This window comes from Sciurus vulgaris (assembly GCF_902686455.1).
Source record: "Sciurus vulgaris genome assembly, chromosome: 11".
In the NCBI taxonomy this organism is placed as follows: domain Eukaryota; kingdom Metazoa; phylum Chordata; class Mammalia; order Rodentia; family Sciuridae; genus Sciurus; species Sciurus vulgaris.
The window spans coordinates 64,785,039-64,807,368 of NC_136472.1; the positions used below are offsets into that span (position 1 = coordinate 64,785,039).

The 22,330-nt window shown below is 42.3% G+C and overlaps 1 protein-coding gene across 2 annotated transcripts in view; it reads right to left on the minus strand.

Annotated features, from left to right (window-relative positions):
* The window catches only part of SYT9 (synaptotagmin 9), a 192,144-nt gene that overhangs the window by 26,641 nt on the left and 143,173 nt on the right, over positions 1–22,330 (minus strand). The window contains exons 5-6 of one of the 2 annotated variants that reach the window (XR_013757974.1): positions 21,234–21,405; positions 19,043–19,167 (exon numbers count right to left, since the gene is read on the minus strand). Coding sequence is in view for 1 of the 2 variants with exons in the window: in XM_079105734.1 (XP_078961860.1) it covers positions 19,043–19,172; positions 21,234–21,405 (302 nt within the window). In the remaining variant the exon portion in view is untranslated. Of the gene's footprint in view, positions 1–19,042; positions 19,173–21,233; positions 21,406–22,330 lie in introns of both variants that reach the window. The other variant, XM_079105734.1, reaches the window with a different exon arrangement.

Here is a 22,330-nt window from a genome sequence, read left to right on the forward strand (position 1 = left end):
ACTAGACTATCTGGCTGGATGATATAATTTCCCATTGTTTAGTTGAGTTTGTATCTTTACATCAGAATTATTCCAACAGTATATCTTATAGCAAAGCAACTCAAGAACTTGTCAGATACTCTTTGATGCAAGATGACTTTCAGGAAACATCTTCTCAGTGGGCTTCTATTCACAATTAGGTTTCTGTCTCCGTATTAATGCTATGATTTGCTTTAGGAGCATCACCTGTATACCTGGCTCTTCCCTTAGGTGGGTCGTTTCTGTTATGTTCCACAATACATTTTGCAAGGTTTTTTTTTTTGTTTTTTGTTTTTTTTGTTTTTTAACCTCATGGACAGTTTCCAGGAAGGTACAGCACATTAATTTCTAAGTGGTCTCCTGACATGCTTGGGTATCAGTGATGCTAACATGGCTGCAGACATTGCCCTAGATATTTTGTTTGTTCTTTGTGCAGGATGCATCAGAACACCTATGACTATGAGTTTTCTGTCTTATCATCTGTGAGTCATTAGGCACCCCCTATCCTGAAACGCTGTTTTCCACATCCTGCTTAATGTCATTCACAGCAAGTGGTATCATGGGTTATCTGTTTTGTTGTGTTGTCCTCCTCTAACTCCTGGTATCAGTTCATACATCTAGATGAAGTTGGCTAATCAACCTCTGAACAACATAATTCCCACATCTTTGTAAGATGCTCTGCATTCTTGGTTAGAAATGATTTCTTTCGGTTCAGAACCTCATTCTAAACATCAACCTGATTTTTCAAGGCAACTGAAAGATCATCTTTGAAGTACTCCTCAGTTTTCCAGAGTTTCAAAGGGCAGTGGGAAGAAGTAATGAAAATTCCACCTGTATTTTCAAGTCTTTCAATTTCCTGTCCCAAAAATCACTTCCTCTGAAGACACATTCATGTTCACTCCAAATGGATGATCTGTCCATGATAAGCAACAACTTTGACCAATTTTAGCACACTCAATCACACCTTCTACAACTCCAGGAAGGCATCTATCTACCCATTAGACTTTTCTGATCCACATACAGCCCACATAAAGTCATGCCTCACAATAAGCATCACCAATAATGATCTTTTTTAGCATTCCTAAAGTATCTTTCTTCACACTCAAGTGACTGGGGGTCTCTCCCTCATCTGTGCTTCTTTTCCAGAAATACTGGCTTCCCTCCAATGATATGAACCTCATTTCCATTTGTATTATTTTATTTTGCTCAGTTTAGTTTCTTTTCTACTTAGGGGATTGATACCATTTTAAGGTTTCATCTTCAGCACAGTTAGACTGTAGGAAACAGTGAAACAAATGCAGAGGCCAAACACACTCTTTATCATGTTTGCTTTTGGACACTTCCACAGCTACACCTGTTCAGGGGAGTCTTCAGGTTGCCAGGAACACAGGCCCAATCAAGGGTGTTCAATACAAGTTTGAATTGTTTGTGGTGATTTATAATGAAAATATTCACGGAACAATTATAGAAATGAATTCTCACAGAAGTTCCAAAGAAGAAACCATTATAGGAGTAGGTACAGGAATTACAGAATTTCTGTTTGGGGTCCAAGATAGTTCCCAGAATCTTAGCTTCAGAACCTTTCTAGATTTTTTGATCAGGTGTCTGCTATTAATAAGACTTATGTTTTTGTTCATCTGTTTTTCCTCTCATCTTTTTATTAGTTGACTTCTTTAACCTCTTCTTGGCAAATATTTGTTATCACTACAAATCTAGGATACTTATAATGTGGCTTTCTCATGGCCCATCAAGACTTCTAGATTCCCTCTTGAAAGTCTTTTGATCTTTCATTTTGTGGTTCTGTTGATTCCTCATGTTCTTGGCATTTCCAAGTTTGGCGGCAGAATCTAATTAACCCAACTCACCTTGTGTTATCAGGCCATGTCTTTGGGCAGCCCACAGATTGGCTGCTGGGAGCATGTGCCCCTCTTGATCTAATTCACCCATGAGCAGCGATACACACTTTACACACCATGATGGTCAGCACTGTCCTGTCGACAGATATTAGGGGTAGAGTTGTGTATGTATGCAAAGGAGGCTGAGCTGGGGCAAGCGCCACAAATGACATGTTTTAGCATGTGTCTCTCATAGGTTTTGTGTTCCACCCCCTGGTCCATTTTCCAGACTCCTATTTATTAACATATGATCTCCAGCCTTGAAGTCTTTCTCCTCCTGCTCTCCAGCCTTCACTCATGGCTTTACCTCTCAGCAGCCAGTCTGTCTATTGACTTGATGTTGCTTGATTGCAACTCCTATGGCTTGGCCTGGGGACCCCTGCCAAGAAGTGTTTCCAGGACAGCCTTTGTGGGTGTGACCTAGTGGTCTTGAGCACTGGTCACCTTCCTGGTTTCAGCACAGGCTGCTTGAGATTAGATATCCTCCTTTTTCTATCAGTCTACCTAGGCTCCCATACTTACTCTCCTCCATCTCTTTTTCATTGTTACCTGAAGCAGAGAAAGGTTCTGGTTTCCCAGAAGTTTTAAGTTCATATACTAGATGAAGGTTTTATTCCATCAGGAACTTAACTGAATTGACTGACTTTCTTCTCTCCTATGCTATGTGCATGCATCCATGCTCTTATTAGCTTGTGGAAGTCCAGTTTGTATAATTTCTTTTATTCTCCCCTGGAACTGTGTCCTCTCTATTAAGGTGTGTGTGTGTGTGTGTGTGTGTGTGTGTGTGTGTTTAAGGAATATTTTCCAGATGGCTTCACCCTCTGAATGTCTTGAGGTTTGTCTGATTGAGGCCAAAAGTAAAAGTGATTGTTTGCTTTCTGAGTGTTCACTTGCATCAGAGTTGGGTCTTTTAGAACTTTTGAATAAATGCTCAAAGACTGCCCACAGTTGGACTCGCAGCAAGTGAATGGAGGAGGGGCTGTGAATTGGACCTGGGAGGAATGGACTTAGCAGGAATATGCTTCTCTATTAAGAGCTGATGCTGAAATCAGAGATGGCTGGAATAGAAGTGTGACATTTAAGAGTCAGGGGTGGGATGTGGGAGGTGTATGGTATGACGCAAGGGGGCTCTGATCTGACAGGTGCAGTTTCAAAGTGCAGAAGACATAGGGAAGGGGCTGGGTCCTTTCAGATTAAAGTTGATGGAAGAATAGAGGAGGATTCTGGCAAAAATCCCAGTAGGACCAAGGTGAGGAAAGGGGCCCTTTATAAAGCTGAACCAGAATGGAAGAGAGTAGAGCTATTTCCAAGACACTGCAGTGTGCAGTAAGTGTACAGAGAAAGTCTGAGTGTCAGAAATCTGGGGAGAGGAGGAAGGTGACTGGCTGGGTCCTAGGTCTGGTAGTTGGGGGAAGGTGGTAAAAGGGGCATTGTGTACATATTGGGTCCTCTGCTCTTATACTGAGAGCAGCACAAGGTACGTACTAACTCTGCCCAAGGGGTTACATTCACTTGTATGTTGTGGGGGCAAGATGGCACCATAAAGGCTTATTATTATGGGAAGGGCAGAGCATCCTGCATGCTCTGTAAGAAGGGCTGCCCTGTGTCTCTATGTCAAAGCCCACACATCAGTTATCCCTCTCCTGTATTTTCAATATTTTCTTCTCTATTATCCTGTTCTCAGCCTATAAAAATGGTCACATATTTTGCTTCTGAAAAGGAAAATTCCTCTCCCACGACCCTTCAACTTTTTCTAGCTACTGGTCTTCCCCTTGTGTAACAAACAAACAAAGACAAAAACAAAACTTGAAGGAGTCGTCTATTATCATTAACTCCAACTCCTCACTTCCTAATTCCTCCTTCCTTGTCTCTCTCCAGTCCAGATGCCACCAGATGCCATTACTCCACTGAAACTTCTCTCTTTCAGGGGAGACAGACGTAAACATTCAGTGCGACCAGCCCCAAAACTTGTGCACACAAAACAAGTAGCACCGGGATGGGGCAAAGTGCTGAGAGATGATTTAAAAGTACTACTAAGTTGAGTTTGAAATTGATTTGAACAGATTTTGCTGTGTCTCCAATGTGCTGTAACCTGCTCCATGGACCACTGTTGATGTCCTGGTTATGTCCCCTTGTCCCTCTCTCTGAACCTTTCTCTCTCCCTCACTCCTTAGGAGGCCAGCCTCATGTGTATGAGGTCCTTTGCTAATGGTGTTCCCTTTATTTTATTTTATTTTATTTTATTTTGTCCTCACCCTTAGCAAGGAGAAGCTGCAAGGGCAGAACCCACCTGTCTGAACTGAGGTCCCTTCTCTTCAGAGCGAGGTCACAGCTAAGGCTGGAGTCCTTTAATACCGATACACCGGCCCTGGGGGAAAAACTGCAATCTCCCTTAATCCAGGAAAAGCTTCAGTGGGTGAAGTTCTGAGTTTTCTGACATACTTTTCCTGAAAGTCTTAAAATTCAGGCTAATTAGCCTTTCATCAGCAGATTAGAGGCATAAGCATTTTCATTGTAAAAGTCAATGAACCAACCTGCCATCATTCATGTGGTCTTAGGCCCAGAAGAGAACCTGGATGTCAGCTAGGGAAAGGGTAGTACATAGGAGCACCGTGCGAGTGTTTGTGTGCGCGCACGTGTGTATGGAGACGGGGAGTTTGGCTTTGACACACTTTATATTTATTTATTTTTTGGATTTTAAAATTCTTCTAAGCCATGCCATTGTGAACGTAATTGTCTTTAAAAAAAAAAAAAAAAAACAAACATCTTTTAGAAGGTAATATGCGAACATTGCATTTTGTTAAATCCGTAGCTCTTGGATCCAACACACTGAAATTTCTTAATCTCTCCTCTCTTCTTGTCAGCCTTCTCATCCCTCAATCCTCACCCTCTGCCCCTGTCCACTCTTTACCTTTCAGTAGCTCAGTAAACAGCAGGACCATCCATCTGGTCCACACAGAGGTTTGGCTCTCATCCCAAACTCCTCCCCCTTCCTGCCCTCTCATTCAATTTTAGCTCATAAAGCTTCGCGGGCGCCTTCTGCCTCATCCATCCCCACATCTTCTGCCCTCTTCAGGCCCCAGCATAGCTCACTCCACTGCAGCAGTCTCTGCCTCCAGCCTCATCCCCTCCTGCTCTCCTCTTCCAGATGGTCAGCATGATCCTTCTAAAACACCACATTGAGCATGCTGAAGCGCCTCTTAACATCATTCCAGAGCTCCCTCACAGCCCCAGTAAAAAGGCCAAACTCCTCCCCCCTCCCTTTTTGGCCTCATTTTTGTCCCCCGGGCGCCTGTGTTTCAATCATCTGAACTCTTTGGTGTCCCAGGCACTGGCCCTCCTCTTTCACAACCTTGTGCCTTTGAACACACTCATCTTTATTCTTTTCCTTTTCTTCTTTGCTCAGCAGGGGGATTCTTACTCCTTTCCAAGAGCCTGATCAAGTGGGACCAGCATGTGTCTCTCATTACCACTCTCTCCCCATGGAGGGTTGGGAACTCCCATCTATGGTCCCATACAAATTTCAAAAAATGCCAATTACATAATTTATGATCTCATACTGGAACAATTCACTGTTGGTCTCCCCCAGAAGCCTCCTGGAGGACAAGTACTTGGTCTTCATCACTGGGTGCAGAACATTCAGTGTAGTACCTGGCCCCCAGGGGGAGCCAAGGAGTCAGTGGTCACTTCAGGGCGCTTTGTCATAGTGTAACACACACCTTCAATGAGAAATGCCTCTTTCCTTCTGTGTCTCTAAACAAAACTTTTCTTTAATGATAAACACACAAAATTGTTGTCTCTATGCTATTAAGCACGATAAGCTCCAAATCTAAGGTTAAATATTTATGGTAAAAATAATTTACTCATGTTCATGCAAATGTGGCAACAGCAACTCAGGCATGTAGCATTCTATGAAGAGAATCTAAAATCAAGCAAGGGATGTGTTGATTCCCAGCAAATATACTTGATGAAAAGCCAAGAATTCTGGTCTTTCAGAGAAAAGACTAGAATGGATGGCTCTAAATATGTGTGCAGTGGATCATGATTCCATATCTCCCTCCTAATACTCCCACATTGAATCAAAATTACAGTGCCCTCTGTGAAATTGAGTATCCTTTACTTCAGTGTTTTTCATACTAAGAATAATGACCCTTTATTAGATTTGTGAAATTGATTGTGACCAGTACTTTTTAAAAAATAAAATTTAAAAAACAAAGTACATTACACATATGTGCATTACTTCTTGAAACCTTGGTTTCAGTTTTATATGTGTGTGTGTGTGATATTAAATGTATTTCCCCCTGTGAATCACAGGCATGGACATTTCAGGCACCCTGCTCCATGTATAACTGGGAACTTGTTGAAATACTGTGCTACAGCTTACATTCTTAACACCAAAGTTTCTGTGAAGCATTCATAATTCCAAAATCCAGAGAAATGAGAAATGTGAAATACCCTACAAAGTTATCCTTCTTTAAGCATTGCAATAGCACCACTGAAAATCAGCTACTAAAAAGCCTGGGTCTGAGGTTATAGTTTCCTAAGATTTTAATTGGCTGAGAAAAGGAAACAAACACTTGCTGAGCATCTTTCATTGCCAGATCCTGTGCTAGGTGCTTTTGTAAATATCATTTAATCATCATAACAAGTACTTAAAACCTGGAACTAATATCCCCATATATGGAGGAGGAAACTGATCTTCAGAGACATCAGGTAATTTGGTCAAGTCAGCAGCTCTAAGTGGTGGAGTGGCCATGGACTCTTCTGTCTATTAGACACTAGTGACAACAGCACAATTGGGGTGGCCCACCAGGAAATGTAACTGGACTGTGCCTTTCTCTCTGATTAAAAGATTTTGCTGTCCTTAATTTTGGCTGCTTTGATTACAAGTAGCTCTTGCATTTATTTGTTTACATATTCAGCTTCCAAATTAAATTTGGCTTCAGGAATGAGTTCAGTGAAAAAACAAGCAAACAAACAAACCAACAAAACCCCACAAAACACACAAAATCTGACCACCACTCTATCAAACAGTTAAGTCTTCATGTGTTGCTTTAGTTTGCTAAGCACTAACTTAAATTTGTAAATAGATGTGCATATAAAGGAATTTTCCATAATCTATAATCATGTAGAATTGCCATGCAACTCTCATTGCAAAATCCAAACGTAAATCCATGTCTATTCTTCTGAAGGTATTGTCCCCAATTTCTGCTTCCCTCAATGCCACCAAACTTTGCTCCCTCTGGCTGGTTGTGGCTCCTACACTCTTCTTCTACACCTATTCTTTCTTCAGTTTTTTCAACCACATGGAAGGGATATTGTATAACAATCTCCTTCCCCATCCCACTCAATAGCTATTAAGTAAGGATGTCCACTCAGCAGCACAGAACCTTAAAAATAGAGACTACCTAATGTTCTCTGGGTGTGGAGTGGGTGGTGACGGTGGAGTGGGCTCAGTCCTTAACTTCCAGGCCTCCCCTTTTTCTGGGACAGGAATGAGTAAAGCCTAAATCTGGTCCAGATCTATTTTTTTAATATTCCAACTTCTCATTATTCTGTCTAGTGGAGTCTTCTGGTCTCTGCAGCTGATTTTCTAAATCAAGTTATATCAGTCTCTGCCTGCAATTGCTCAAAGATGTTCCTTTAATGTTTAGAGCATCTACCTGTACAGCCCAGGGATCAGCTCTGTATTTCCACTGTTATTGCTATTATTAATTCTGTCCCTACTTTCTGCTACTGAGGAAGCCCATACACAGCAGGAAAGTCTCCTGGGCTCCCATGAATTCAAACACAATCTGTAAAGACAGCAAAGGAAGTTATATCTGTGCTTGGGGGCTTTAGAGAATTATTGCTTGAAACAGTAAGAGGAACATCTTCTGGGCCGAGTAGTCCTCGAAGACTCCCATGTGATTCAAAAGTCCTTTTCTTTCATATTATTCCCTCTCTTGCTTTCAAGCATCTCCTCTGGCAGCAGCAACTGGAACTAAAACTGATTTCCCTGTAACAAAAAGCAGCTTCCTCAAGGTCTTTGTAATTAACTCTTTCAGCTCCAGTCCTTCTGCTTCCCCAACTTGTCCACTGACATACAGTGGGCACACTGCAGCTCTAACATGCCCTCTGACCTGCTGGAGGAGCAGAAGGGCTGGTGGTGCCCTATAAGTGAGGATTTAAATTCTGCCCTAACTCAGTGAGATCAAAGATACTGTCCCTGATGTCACCTCACTATCCTGAGAGTGTAGGGTTGCTCTCAGTTACGATTTCTTTCTCTACAAGGATCCCTGGATCCTCACTCCTGATTTAAGATTTATCACTAGATAAGTCCATATTTAGGAATATGTTGGTTTCATACTTGAAAAGCAATTGAAATACCACATTATTTGTAAGTAGCAGTATAAGAACCATTATCACTACTTCTGGAAGTAAGCATTCTGTAACTTTTAGGAACAAAAACTTTTAAATGCAATGGAAAGATCAGCTATTGTCACCCCATCTACTTACTTGTGAATGCAATGATCATGTTTCGGGCTGGAGGTGGAGAGGCAGACCTACCTTACTGTGGCCACCCTCCATGCTTTGGGGCCCTGTGACACAATCTTTGGGGCCCTGTGTCAAGCAGTCTTGGTTGTCAATTCATTCCTGGACCTCATCTGCCAAAAGGAGTAGAACTCCCTCTCCATTCACTTCCCCCACCAGGCTGACACAGCCTGCCTAGCTAGGATCCTCCAAGCAGGATCCTATTTCAATCCTTAAATAAAGGGCTCTTCTGTCAACTTCTCTAAAACTAGAAGCCTACTCTAACCATTGCCAGGCTCTTAGTTCCTTCATTAGGGCACATGGCTACCACTGGAGGGCCGGCCTCACTACTGCAGAGACGTTTCCAGAACTAAGATGGAAACATCAGATGCTCCGCCTTGAGATGTTGTTTATAGATTCTGTGGGCCCCTCTGCAAACAGGTCAGCTCCTGCCTTCCCCTAATGAGTAGGTGTTGCCTGCTTCAACTCAGTCTTATTTCTTGATGTGACCCTGACTCCAGGCAACAAGGAAGGTGCCTTATTAGTCTTTTTGGGTTGCTGTAACAAAAATTACCAGACTGGGTAATTTATAAACAACAGAAATTTACTGTTCACAGTTCTGGAGGCTAGAAGCCCAAGATCAGGGCACCAGTAGATTTGATGTCTGGCCAGGACTAGCTTGAATGCCTCAAAGAATGTGCCTCCTTTCTGCATCCTCACATGGTGGGCCTCTTTTATAATCCCATTCATGAGAGCAGGACCCTCATGGCCTATTCACCTTCTACCTCTTAATACTATCGCATTAGGGATGAGTTTCAACATGAATTTTAGGGGGACAGGAACGTTCAGACAATAGCAGTGACAAAATGCAGATCAGGCCCAGTGAAAAGAACGAACAGGTGTGGGTTTAAAATCTCCATGCCCTCTTCAGAGACTTCATTAAGCATTAATATCAGGAAGGAAAATCCAGAATGTTTACATTTTTAAATTTGTAGGCAGTCTTATTCCCTTTGGATGACATTTACTTTCTTGATTGGTTTTATGACCTTTCTAGCAAACTGTCAATCTGAGCACTTACTATCAATTTGTAAAGTATCTAAGCATATACTATTCAGATCCTCAGCTATGTAGGAAAAATCACCCTGATGTTTTCCATTTCTTTCATAACTGCTTCTGTTTCTGACAATCTGAGCACAACTCACACACCTAGAAGTTGAGATTGCATTATGTAAGCTTGATGATTTTTAAAGTCCCCCTGGCTTTTTAGGAAAAAAATAACATAGGAATAAAAAATAAAGTTGCTAAAATATTGTTTAAAAGTATAGGTATTCATTTTAATTTTAAACAAGTAAATTGAAGTCCATCATAAGAAAACTGATGGGAGACAGGAAGATGCCTGATGTTCACTGCTGAGGATCTGTGCCTCTCAACCCAAGGGAACAATCACACATGGAGAGCTTCCATAGGCCCTTCGCCCCATCTAGGATTCAAATTCCCCCTGGAAAGTAACATAGAAATACAAAAGAAAAACATTTTTCTCCTTAACTGCAAACAGTATTTGTGTATCACTGAGAGCAGGGTGTCTCTCTTTTGGTCATGACTTTCAACATACAAGCTCATTAACCAAACGCCAATCATTGATTTCATTAGGAAAACTTCACTGAGGGTCTATTGCATGCCACACATTTAGTTAGGTACTGAATGTATCACAGAGAGGAAGACAGAACAGTCAATCTCATGGCACCTCTGGGAATAGTTTCCCTTTACTCCAAGGGAAGACCACTCAGGGCAGGATAGGTGTTCATCTGTGTCCCAGATGTTTTCTGTTCCAAGCAACAGAAATCCCACCTAAAGTTGCTCACACAATAAAGGCAATTTATGAGTTACATATTCATAAGAGTCAGAGGTTACTCTATGTTCAGGAGAGGCTTGATCTAGCAACTCAAGCATATGATTGAGGTTCTGGATTGTTATTCTCTCTCTATATGACCACCCATGGGGTTGACTTCCCCCTAAGTCTGGCTCCTTTACAGAGGTCCAGAGAAGTTACAGATGCTTCATTTATATCCAACAAGAAAGATACAGAATCTTTGTCCCAGCATTCACACCAAATATTTTATAATACTCTGACAGAATTCACTTAGGCATTGTTAATTCCCAAAGTCACTTGTGCTATTCCTGGAGCCAAGATTGGAACTCTAGGGAGTCATCAGTGAGAAATTAAGGCTATCAGAAAGGAGGCTTAATGTTGGCGAGGCAACCAATACATGTTCATGCCGTCAGTGTACAAATACCTACAGAACTGGGCAGAATCCTTTGCCAGCTCTCCTGTATTTTTGTTCTTGGAGTGTAAGAACTAAAATCATGTACCCCAACCAGTTTACAGTCCACAAAGTAGCCTCTACATAAACTTGAGTTCACCATTCTATTATAATTTTCTTCATTAACATAACCTACTATTCCCACAGAATCTTGCTGAGAAAAATAAAAGTTGCAAATAACATTTTCATTCCTGGGCTTCCCAAAAGACTGCCACTTTTTCTTAGAAAGCATCTATAGACCGTATATACCCCAAGGCTTTGAACCCTGGGGCTTGAAATCCTCATCTTGCTGTGTCCATCTAAACTATTACATCACAATCCTTCCCCACAGTCTTAATCTAGTTCCTCTCACCCCCTGTTACTTTGAGAGACTCACCCTAAACCAGACATCACCAGACATCAAAAGAGCAGTAAATCAGACCCTGCCTTCCCCTTCTACTACCAGGGAAAGCAACACACTCAGCTTTGTCCTATTTGTGCATCTTATGGTGATGTGTGAGAGGCAGCATTTGACAGGATCATCTCCTGAAAGTTTCATTTCCAGGAGCAGAGGTCTTCCTTGGTGTCCTCTGCCAGGATGCTCCACCTTTGCCCCAGGTCCCTCCCCAGGCAGGATACAGTCCTTCTTTCCCCAAACTACCTGGAGCAGGCGTGATTCTTTGAGTGGCATAAACTATTCTGATTCATTTATTTCATCTGTGGGAGGACAACTGGCCCATCCCATCATGTCACAGTCACCTACGAAAGAAAGCCGTTCTTGGAGATGGGGTAAGCTGAAGCTCAAGCCCAGGGTCATCCACCTTTCTATTTAATAGCTATTCAAGTGCGACCCAACAGGGAGGAGACTTCCGCAGCAAGGCCATTTGTGAATGAGGGGAGAGTCAAGATGCAGTTGACTTTCGGTTCAAGCAGGAATGTTATTTTCCACCACATTGTCATTATCTTTTCTACCTCTAGTGTTTACCTTGAGCACTCCCACGTTATGTATGATTACTCTCTTTTCTATAAACCTTTGGCAAAGTCACTGGTTTTGTATCACACCTGAAGATGAGAAAATACTTAGCATCCTTCTTTTTATTTTCCTACAGATAATTGAATATGAGAAAGAAGATCTGCTGGGGAAAGCCTGAGTGGTTTTGGATTTACTTGCTGACCTCCACCAGCTGGAAACAAAGACCCACTAACACTAATCGTGCCGGCTTATCCAAACTGTGTCCTGGTCACTTACATCAACTGGCATAGATTCTATCAGGCTTGTTAATGGTTTCAGATCCACAACACATAGCACGTTTATGTTCTTTTCAATCAGTTTGATTCAGTGACTCTACAAGTGCTTTTGGACACTGACTTGCTAAATTCCACCATCAAAATTAGTGTATTTTTTGGTAAAAACAAAATGGAAAAACTCAAGAATAAGGCCTTTATATCACACTCCCCACTCCAATTTCCCTTCATTTTTTCTCTGTCTTCACAGACAGGTAGAGCAAGGCATGACCTTCTATAAAACATGAATGCTTCCATGTTGAGAACAGCTCACTTGAGGGGTACTAGCACCCTTGTGATCCTCAATCAGTTCTCACTGGGGTACAACAGTCTGCTATTCTACACTGGGATCTCTGTGTGCTGATTCTCTCTTATGAAAGGAGACAATGAAATACTCCAGGACCTGGCCACCCATATCAGCTCAAGGGGGAATTGTGTTTTACTATTTCTCAAATTATAATCAAAATGCAAAGCCACTGTCGTCAGATGGGGGTTCATGGGAACCGAGGGAGTAAAGAAACCTCTCCTCATGTACTTGTAAATAGAGAAAGGTAGTCAAAGCTTGGAGCTTAACCCAGGTCATCTCCAGTTGAGCAGCCAACTGCAAAATCATTCTTTTATACCTTGCCTAGAACTGATTTCTACTGTGGATTCCACTGAATGGGGGAGTCTGGAACTTTAAGACTAAAGGAACCCAATTTATTCCAGCATGTACCTCATTCATTAATTTTTTCATTCACTCATCAAATAGTAATTTAATATCTATGTAACAGGGATGGCATTTTGATTGTCTTTAAATCACGTTCCATGCATTGACTCAATACTTTCTATTTTTACCGGCTGAAGGTAGATAACAGAAGGTCGACAACCAGCTAGCATCAGTTAATCTTCATGAAACAAGGGTCTTAAAGCCATGTCTTCTTAGGAGAAAAGATCCTTCTAACTTATGAACATTTCCTTTACATGTTGAAAGGAAACCTTGGAATCCTGAACATAAATCAAAGGTAGTAAGGAATCATGCTATGATAGAAGTTTCCACAAGATAGGAAGAGGAAGTAGAAAGCCTTTAAAGAAAAGAGAGAGGTGAGGAGAAAGAGAGATTCTGGCTTCAGCTCAGGCTTTAAAACCCCAAGTTCAGAGAATATCTTTGCCCCTCATACTTCAGATAGAGCACTAATCTCCAGAATCTATAAAGAACTCAAAAAACTCTACACCAAGAATACAAATAATCCAGTCAACAAATGGGCTAAGGAAATGAACAGACACTTCACAGAAGATGTACAAGCAATCAACAGATATATGAAAAAATGTTCAACATCTCTAGTAATAAGAGAAATGCAAATCAAAACCACCCTAAGATTCCATCTCACCCCAATTAGAATGCAATTATCAAGAACACAAGCAACAATATGTGTTGGCGAGGATGTGGGGGAAAAGGTACACTCATACATTGCTGGCGGGGTTGCAAATTAGTGCAGCCACTCTGGAAAGCAGTATGGAGATTCCTCAGAAAGCTTGGAATGGAACCACCATTTGACCCAGCTATCCCACTCCTTGGCCTATACCCAAAGGACTTAAAGTCAGTATACTACAGAGATACAGCCACATCAAAGTTCATTGCTGCTCAATTCACCATAGCCAGATTGTGGAACCAACCTAGATGCCCTTCAGTTGATGAATGGATAAAGAAACTGTGGCATATATATACAATGGAATATTACTCTGCCATAAAGAATGATAAAATTATGGCATTTCAAGGCAAATGGATGAAACTGGAGAATATCATGCTAAGTGAGATAAGCCAATCTCAAAAAACTAAAGGACAAATGATCTCGCTGATAAGCAGATGAGGACATATAATGGGGGGTGAGAGGGGTTAGCGTTAGGGTTAGGGTTAGGTTTAGGGTTAGGGTTAAGGTGAGTGGTAAGAATGGAGGAAGGAAGGACTGTATAGAGGGAAAAGAGGGGTGGGAGGGGTGGGGGGAAGGGAAAAAAATAACAGACTGAGTCAAACAACATTACCCTATGTAAATTTATGATTCCACAAATGGTATGCCTTGTCTCCATGTACAAACAGAGAACCAACATGTATCCCATTTGTTTACAATAAAAAAAAAACCCAAGTTCAGATGGATTGATGGGGAAGTTGAAGGTAAACGTGGCCCTGGGTCAACCTGGGCTATAGGAACAAGGTAGATAAGACCATGTATCTGTATAGGCCTGTAATGGCACCAAGGTTCTCATGGCTCGTGTCCTTTCTTCCCACATCCTTCCTGGAGAAGTGATCTTGTTTCCTAAATCTGTTGTGAATTAACCACTAGCTCAAAGGTTCAAGTCTTTCATTCTCTCATTTCAAAATCATTTGGAAGCAGTCATGTTTACTGTAGTCAACCTCCCTTGTTCTTCCAGGACCCTTCTCAAGAAGTCTACTCTCCAAACTTCTGCTGGAATGGGCACTAGGTCACACTTCCATGACCTAACCTAGGCAATCAGATGCTTTCTCTTGGGAACCTTGAAGACTTCAGGCAGACTCTGCTGAGAACTCTATAGATAACATCTAGTGATGGTTGAAAGGGGCTGCTAGTGTAATTTCAAGACAAGTCTGGGTAATTGACATTTGCTTTAGATCTAAAGCTCTAATTTTACATATTAACTATCTTGTCTCATTGTCCCAGATGTAAAACACCTATAGAAACTTAAATTGAGCAACAAATATCCCATTTATAGGAACTTCCGAAGTAATTACCAGTCAGGCATGGTGGTACACACCTGTAATCTCTATGACTTAGGAGGCTGAGGCAGGAGGATCACAAGTTCAAGACCAGTCTCAGTAACTTAGAGAGGCCCTCAGCAATTTAGAAAGATCTTGTCTCAAAATAAGAAATAGAACGGGCTGGCAATGTCACTCAGTGGTAGAACATCCCTGGGTTCAATCCCCAGTACCAAAAAAAAAAAAAAAAGAAAGAAAGAAAGAAAGAAAAAGAAAAAAGTAATTATCATGTTCACAGAATTGAAAACTAGGGACTTAATGGGTTAATGAGGCTAAGGCTAATAAAAGAGAACTCTATTCCTTTCTTTTCAGAGATTACTATACCATAATTTCCCATAGTTGTGCTAAAAATCAAATAACCCTGAGCAAGTATGGACAGCAGATTCAGTCAGGCTGTCGGACAGCCAGACTAGTCCCGAATCTCTTTAGTCTGGCACACATTTACGTACAAAGGCTGGGCTTGAAGAGAAGAAGACTGGCCCAGACTTGAGCACCCCTTAAATAGGACTTTGGGAGTTTAGAATCTTGCACCTCTGTCAATTAGGATAATGGTGCTCATCTTTACTATACATATGATTGGATACCCTTTTTCATTCCCTCAGAAAACTAAAATTTGCTTTAACCGAACGGTGTCTGTGCCTGGCTTTCCCATCAAACCAAGGCTACTACTCAAGAGTCCAGAAACTACCCAGGACTACACAAGAAGCAATGAAACCTGGAACTATTTCCCATTGTTCTTCCCAAAGTTCATAATGTAGAGCAGTCTGGCATCCAGGAGGGGGGGAAGTGCCGCCACATGGCCAGGCCAATACCATCTTATTATGGCTACGTAAAGGCAGGGCTGCGGGACGCCCCTAGTGCTCTGTCGTCTCCTGTGGTCGCCTATCCCTGAGTGCCAAGTGGTCTGCTCGGGAGGAGCTTACTCAGCTCCCCAGGCTTTTGACATCAAGGAGAGCAAAGGGAGCAGTGTTGACTGACCTTTGAGTGTACAGGGAAGCCATCCAGAATCCGAGAGAGAAGAGGATTTTTGAACTCACTGGCTTTGAAGACTCCATCTGGCACCTGCCCTGGCAAGGTCAGGGTATACTGGATGCAGCCCCAAGCAGGCTGCCAGATCTCTGCAGGGTTCGGGGTTCAGTGGTAAGCTGCTCCCCCACCCCTCATATATGCATGCTTATGTGTATACACACAAAACACACACCTGTCAAGAACTGGGATTTATCACTGTTTCTTTTTCAAAGCAGAAGTTTAAGAGAGTAAAACAGCAATTTATCTTTATAGCCCAGGAAAGGAGGAAAAGGGAAAGAACTTAAATGTGGGTATCTATGTCCAACCAAGCCCTGAGTCAACCCCGCCCCTGCCCCAATCTGTGATGATGGCTCAGTAGGGTGCAGGCCTTTCTCCTATTCTCCACCACAAATGCTACGGATGACTTTCCCTGTGTGGCTCAGTCCCATGAGAACACACAGCAACCAGTCAGAATGTGGGACATGCATCATGACTGTAACTGAGCACTCTACTGAGCATTTGCCATGAGCCAGCCACAGGGCTGCCTCTCACATGGATTAGATGGTCTAATTCTCACAACCACCCTTGGGAGACAGGCACTGTTATGGCCACTGAGACGAGAAACATACAACAAGCAGGTGGCAGCCCAGCAATGTGAATCTAGGTCCATCTGACTCCAGTGTGCATGTTTCCAAGCCTCTGTCTGTGGCCCTGTAAGAGTGGAGGCCTACAGAGCACGGGCCACTTCCCAGGGCTGCTTTTCATCTCATCTGGTACCATTGCCCCAATTCTGCCAATGACATATTTATTTTTAAAAGGGAAAGCATCACTTCCCCTCTCGGGATGGATCTGGAGTCCAGGGCATTACTTCAAAGAGACAGGAAGCAACAGGGAAGAAGCAGCCTCCCTTGGTTTGCCCTTCATATCAGGGGTGTCCGCATTTCATTTCCTCAGTTCTGCTGCAACAGTTGAGAAACTGCCATTGTACTAGCTGAAGTGTTCCAGCTGCTCTACAGATAACTCCCAAGTTTCAGTGGTTTAACCCTAAAGACATTTCTTTCTCACTTACATAACTGTTGAACACGGACATGCAAAAAAGCTGAGCACTCAGAGTTTAAGGAATATCTCCCAGGTGACCAAAATCATATAGCACTTCTCCCTCAACAGGGAAGGAGCGCTCCAAGGCCTGCTTTCCACCACCCTCTTTGCATAACACCTGCTGCTGCTCAGGACTGGGTGTGTAAACTCCTCCCCATACACACAAGGGTTACTCCCCTGTCGAGGTCACTGAGAGAGAACTGCCTGTGTATGAATCAGGGCTCATTTCTCTTAGCCCTTCCTCACTCTCATCCTTAGTCCTGTCCCATTTCCTGGCACTCCTGATTACAAACCAGAATTGAAGTCAACAATGCTGTCTAAGGAGCAGGAAGTCTGACAACTGCTCTGACATGGCCAGTGGCAGGTCTGGACAATTCAATGAGGCACAGATAGAACCTTTGCGAATTTTACCAGGAGCTGAAGAAGTGATGTACAGTTCAGTCAGGGTCAGACCCCCAGCTGCTTCTCAAGCAATTCATAGGTCCTTTGGGTCTCCCTTAGGGATTAATTCTGAGTCCAGGAAAGAGAAAATCTTAGCTTCTATGGCCCAAGGGCAGAGATGTCTTAAGGGACCTGCAAATTAGGGGCCCCCCAGGCTCTCCTTGAATTTACCCAGAGGTCCTGATGCTTGGTGTTTCCCTCCTGCACAATTTCAACAAAGGATGTGTCCTTTTGTCCTCAGACCTGAGTTGGGAGCCTCTTACCTCCACACCACTACCCTGCATGATTATTCCAGCTAGACTCACCTGATCGTCAATGGCAACTGAGCCCATACAGTATGAGGCTCTGGTCTTGGTCTCTCAGGATGATTATGCAGAGAACAGTGCCTGCATTGGGAGAGCACAGCTCTCTGCCTGGAATCCCTGCACCCTCATAAATAGCGGCTTCCCACTTCCTGGTGATCCCACTTCCTGGTGATCCCACTCTCAGGGGTTCTGTCTCTTTCACTTACTGAGAGCAGAAAGGAGAAAGTCTTTATGGACAATCTCCTCTCAGTACAACAAACAAGTCTCTCCTTTGTGTTCTTTATATGGATGATAAAGCTTATGGTGTACATGTTAATAATGCCTTTCTTATCATCTCTCAGTTCTGTAAGAGATGACTTCTTATCTATATCTGTATTTTCTATACCTGTATGCATGGCATTTGACTTTCAGAAATATTACTTAGGAAATGTAAATTATTTTTAAGGGAATGAGTTAGCAAATGAATGCATCGATAGGCAAAGATGAGTAGAATAAGAATGAATGAGCAGCGATGGAGGAGGGACTGGTGAATGGAGGTGAAGTGGTGGAATGATGGCCAATTGCCTTTGGGAATCCTACCCGCCTCTTCTCTGCAAACATGTTGCTACCCAGCAAAAAGAATATATTTCTAACTTCCTTGCAACTAGGCACATCCAAAGTTCTGTGACTAATTTAAGCATAAGTAGCAGTGATGCATGAGATCTCAAAGAGAATCCTTAAAAAAAGAATTTGTGTTCTTTTGACTCTTGCACCTTTTTATTGCCTTGGAGCTTAGCAGCCATGTTGCACATTGGGGTGAATTCTAGAAACAAAACCACAGTGGGATAGTAAAGCAGAAAATGTCTGTTATCATGGAGTCACTACAATACCCTACCTTTACTTCCTCTGGATCTTTTATATGCAAGAAAGAAAGACATTTCCATTTCACCTGTTGTTGTCTTGTGGTTTATTGTTTTTATTACATGTTGTTGAACCTGATTTGAACCGACTTACTCAGAACCACAATCCTAGAATCCAGGCCTTCTCTTTCTCAGTCCCAAGTTCTTCAAGAAGTCAGGTTCGAGACAATATATGATGGATTAAAACTCCGCACTCACCCAGATCCTTCAGATGCCCCCCAAAAGATCAAAATGGCACCCAAAACCATAACGTGAATCAGAGAATCTTAATCTTTTAAAAATACAATCAAAGTGAGGAATAATTCCTGATCAATGTTCAAAACTCACTAGATTGTTGGGGCCCAGACTGAACCTTGCATTGAATGCAAGTCCCAGTGACCTCAGGAAATGCAACCAGGGAAACCCATCATGACTGTAGATACTGATGCTCTCAGGCTTTGGATGGTTCTTGCATTTTGACAGCAAAGTACTTACTGTTTTGCAAAGTGGAGCATGTGGCGTTAGATCTTACCTCCATCAGGGAATGCCAGTGTGCAATGGGCTTCCGAGGATACGACAGCATTTCACTCCAGTGGTCTCTCCCCAGCCTCTCAGCCTCGTTGCCAACTTGACACACGCCAATGATCTCATTGTGACCTACACTGTGAAAATGGCCCACAATAGTTTTTTCTTAAAATTTTGGTATATAAGAGCAGCAGTTACTCAGCTAAACTGATGGCAGGACTGGGGAAATGGTATCTTATGTTATTCCCTAATTTAAAACTATAGGCCAAGCTTAACAGCCAATAGGACTTGGGATTCATTATTGTACCCTAGTTTTCCTAACACTGAATGGCTTAGCTTGTTCCCAAGAACTCTGTGTTCAAAGAACTTCTGATGCATACTAAAAATGCCATCTCTGATTCTGGAAGTACTTTGGTCCCCAAATCCATAAAATGAAAAGGGAACCCTCTGAATGGAGTTTTTTTTTTTTTTTTTTTTTAACAATAATGGCCATTCAAAGCACCATAAGAGGCCACTCAGGATGGGTGAGGGAGCAGCTCTGGGTCACAGCCACTGGTCTGGAGCCCACAAACAGAGCAGAGTGGAGAAGACTCCTGTGTCTTCTTGCTTCCCACTTCGTTAGAGAACATTGAGATCATCTTATGCTGTTCTCTCTTTCTCGCTAAACCCAGTTTTTCATTCTTTGACCCAACTTGATTTCTCAACTGCACAAATATTACTTAACTCCTTTAATATCAGGGATGATATTTCTGAAACTTTTCCTGGGTAGGTCTCTGTTTTGGACCAATTTGTTTTTTTTTTTCTCAGTAATGTTTTTGAAAAAGTCCTTTGCCTAATTGGAAGGATTTTGCTCATTCTTTAACTCTTTGAGATCCAAGTTCACATATTTTCTTTCTTTTTCCTTCCTGCAAAGATGAGTAACTTTTCTTCTATTTGTGTGTGGGTGCTAAAGAGAATAGAAGGGTAGGGAGAGAGTGTAAAAGATATTCAAGTCTATACTCATTAAAATCAGATGAGTGCAGAAACCCCATGGATTCTGGCATGGATTTTTCCAGTCCAGATTCATGAGTTTACTGATATTTAAATCGAGGCAGGGATCACATAACCAGATTTGTTAATGCAGGAAATCTGGCAATAGCTTAAAAAGTGTTGGCCTAGGCTTCCACAGTTGGTGGGCAACACCCTCTCCTGGGGCCTAACACTAATGGTGTTGTGTGTTGCCCATAGGAGATGGGACAAGGTCTGCCACAGCCACAGGCAGGCGGGGTGGAAGATGGTCATGTGTCACGTAAGCATCTGTTGAAGAGAGCGTTCAGGTCACGGAAATTGCCTTGCTGATATTTCAGAGGTATGTGGGAAAATTTTTATCTACAAATAATATTTGTAAGATTATATTAGAAGTCAGAATGATTTTTTTCTTTTATAATTGTGCTCAGACCACGTGGGAGGTTTCTAATTAAAAAGAGACTTTGCATTTCAGTCTAATGACTGGTTTAACATGTATAATTCCCTGTTGGTACTTCCTTTGCATATTAAAATGACTGTTTTTCAAATCTGTCCTTTAAATACACAATTGGCTACAATGCAGGCTATAAATATCTCTTCTGTGCTGTATTAATTAAAAAGTCTAGCATCTTATGCATTTTAATGTACCCTGTCATCCATACTGATTCTAGCATTTTCAAGAGAACATTTCTGTGTTTGCTTTCAGACTTAAGTGGATGGAAATGATCTTTATTAAACACACGGCAAGAATGAAAAAAAGATTGAAGTTTTGTATTTAAAAATGTTGATGGTCTGGCTAAAGTAACCATTCTGCTGTTTTGAGTGGAATATTTTCTCTAAAGGTAATCAGAATGGCCCAACAGAAGATATGAATTGTGGGGCACTTCTCTAAGCCCAGATTCCAGGAGGTATGCAAAGATGGAAAGGGGAAGAGGTGGAGGTATGGGGAGAATGAAGGAGGAGAAAGATTTAAGAAAGTTGGAAGAAAGAATAGAAGAACAGAGGCACTGTGGTAATCTGACTCTACAGAATGGTTTGGAACATGATTCCTTGTCAGTCTGGCTTCTAGGTGCTACTCATTCAGGCATTTCCAGCAGCCTGGGATACTAGCTAAGAATCCATGGTTGTTCCCTTCTGTTCTCGCTGCCCAGGGTGGGACAGACTTGACTGAGACAGGGCTCCAGGTATCTCACCGGTCATAATCCATGACTGCGATGGACAAATGGATTTGGTCAATGTTCTCGGGAGGGACGTCAAAGACTATGGCTTCATTGTAAACAGGATTCAGCGTGTTCCTCTTGGTGGATGTTTTCCTCTTCTTCAGTCGCCTGCCATCACACATCAGTGAGACTTTCACGTAGGGATCTGTACAGACCATGAGAAGGAGGGCCACTGTGAGGATAAACGTAGATAGTGGGTTTGCCTGGACAATGGCACACACAACTCCTTTACCTGCCTCTGGACTGGAGTTTGAGGATTTTAATTAATGTGATATCTGGGCAGTGACTAGTTAGGATAATTAAGTCATTCATTCAAGAAAAAGCACAGGACACTGTCTCCTCAAAATGTGTGAAATTTAAAAATAGTGTGAAAACATCTGTTACCAAATTAGAAAACCTTCCAGCTAGAAAAAGACCAGCCTATCTGCCATAGCAAGAGAGACACACAGACATTTCCAAAGGAAATTTCTAAGGAAACAGGCCTTAGACCCCAAATTTGAGCCATCCCAGGGAATCTTTTCCTAAAGATCAGGTCTTTAAGAAAGGAATTCCTGGACTTCCAGAATTTCTGAATTCCTAGAAGACATAAAGAAAGGGCACTTAAGGGAGGATGTCTTGGAGTACAGGGGGCCTCTGGAGCCTCCAGTCATCAGGTTTCAAGGGGAGAAACAGTTCAACCTCCAGGCAGAAAGGAACACCAGCTTGCTGTGATGCAGCACTGACGGGGCTGGTGACAAGGCCAACCTCTGCATCGCACAGCAATTCTGGTCTCAACTGTGCCTCATACTATACTCCTGCTCAATGGAAGGTTTCTCATCTTTCTTCGCCTGCATAGCCATGTGCTTCCCTGACTCCTGACACATCCCAGGAGGGACTCAGAGGGCGGAGGGCATGTTTTTTTTTTTTTTCTCTCATATAGGACACAGAATATATTGCGTCTTATGTTCTTTGATTTCAGTGATTGTGAGCCATTATACCCTTTATTCACTGAAATACCCAAACTTTTGTGCTCATTTTTATAAGGAAATAGAATTATCTTCAATCTTCAATAAGCCTGGGATGGTGATATC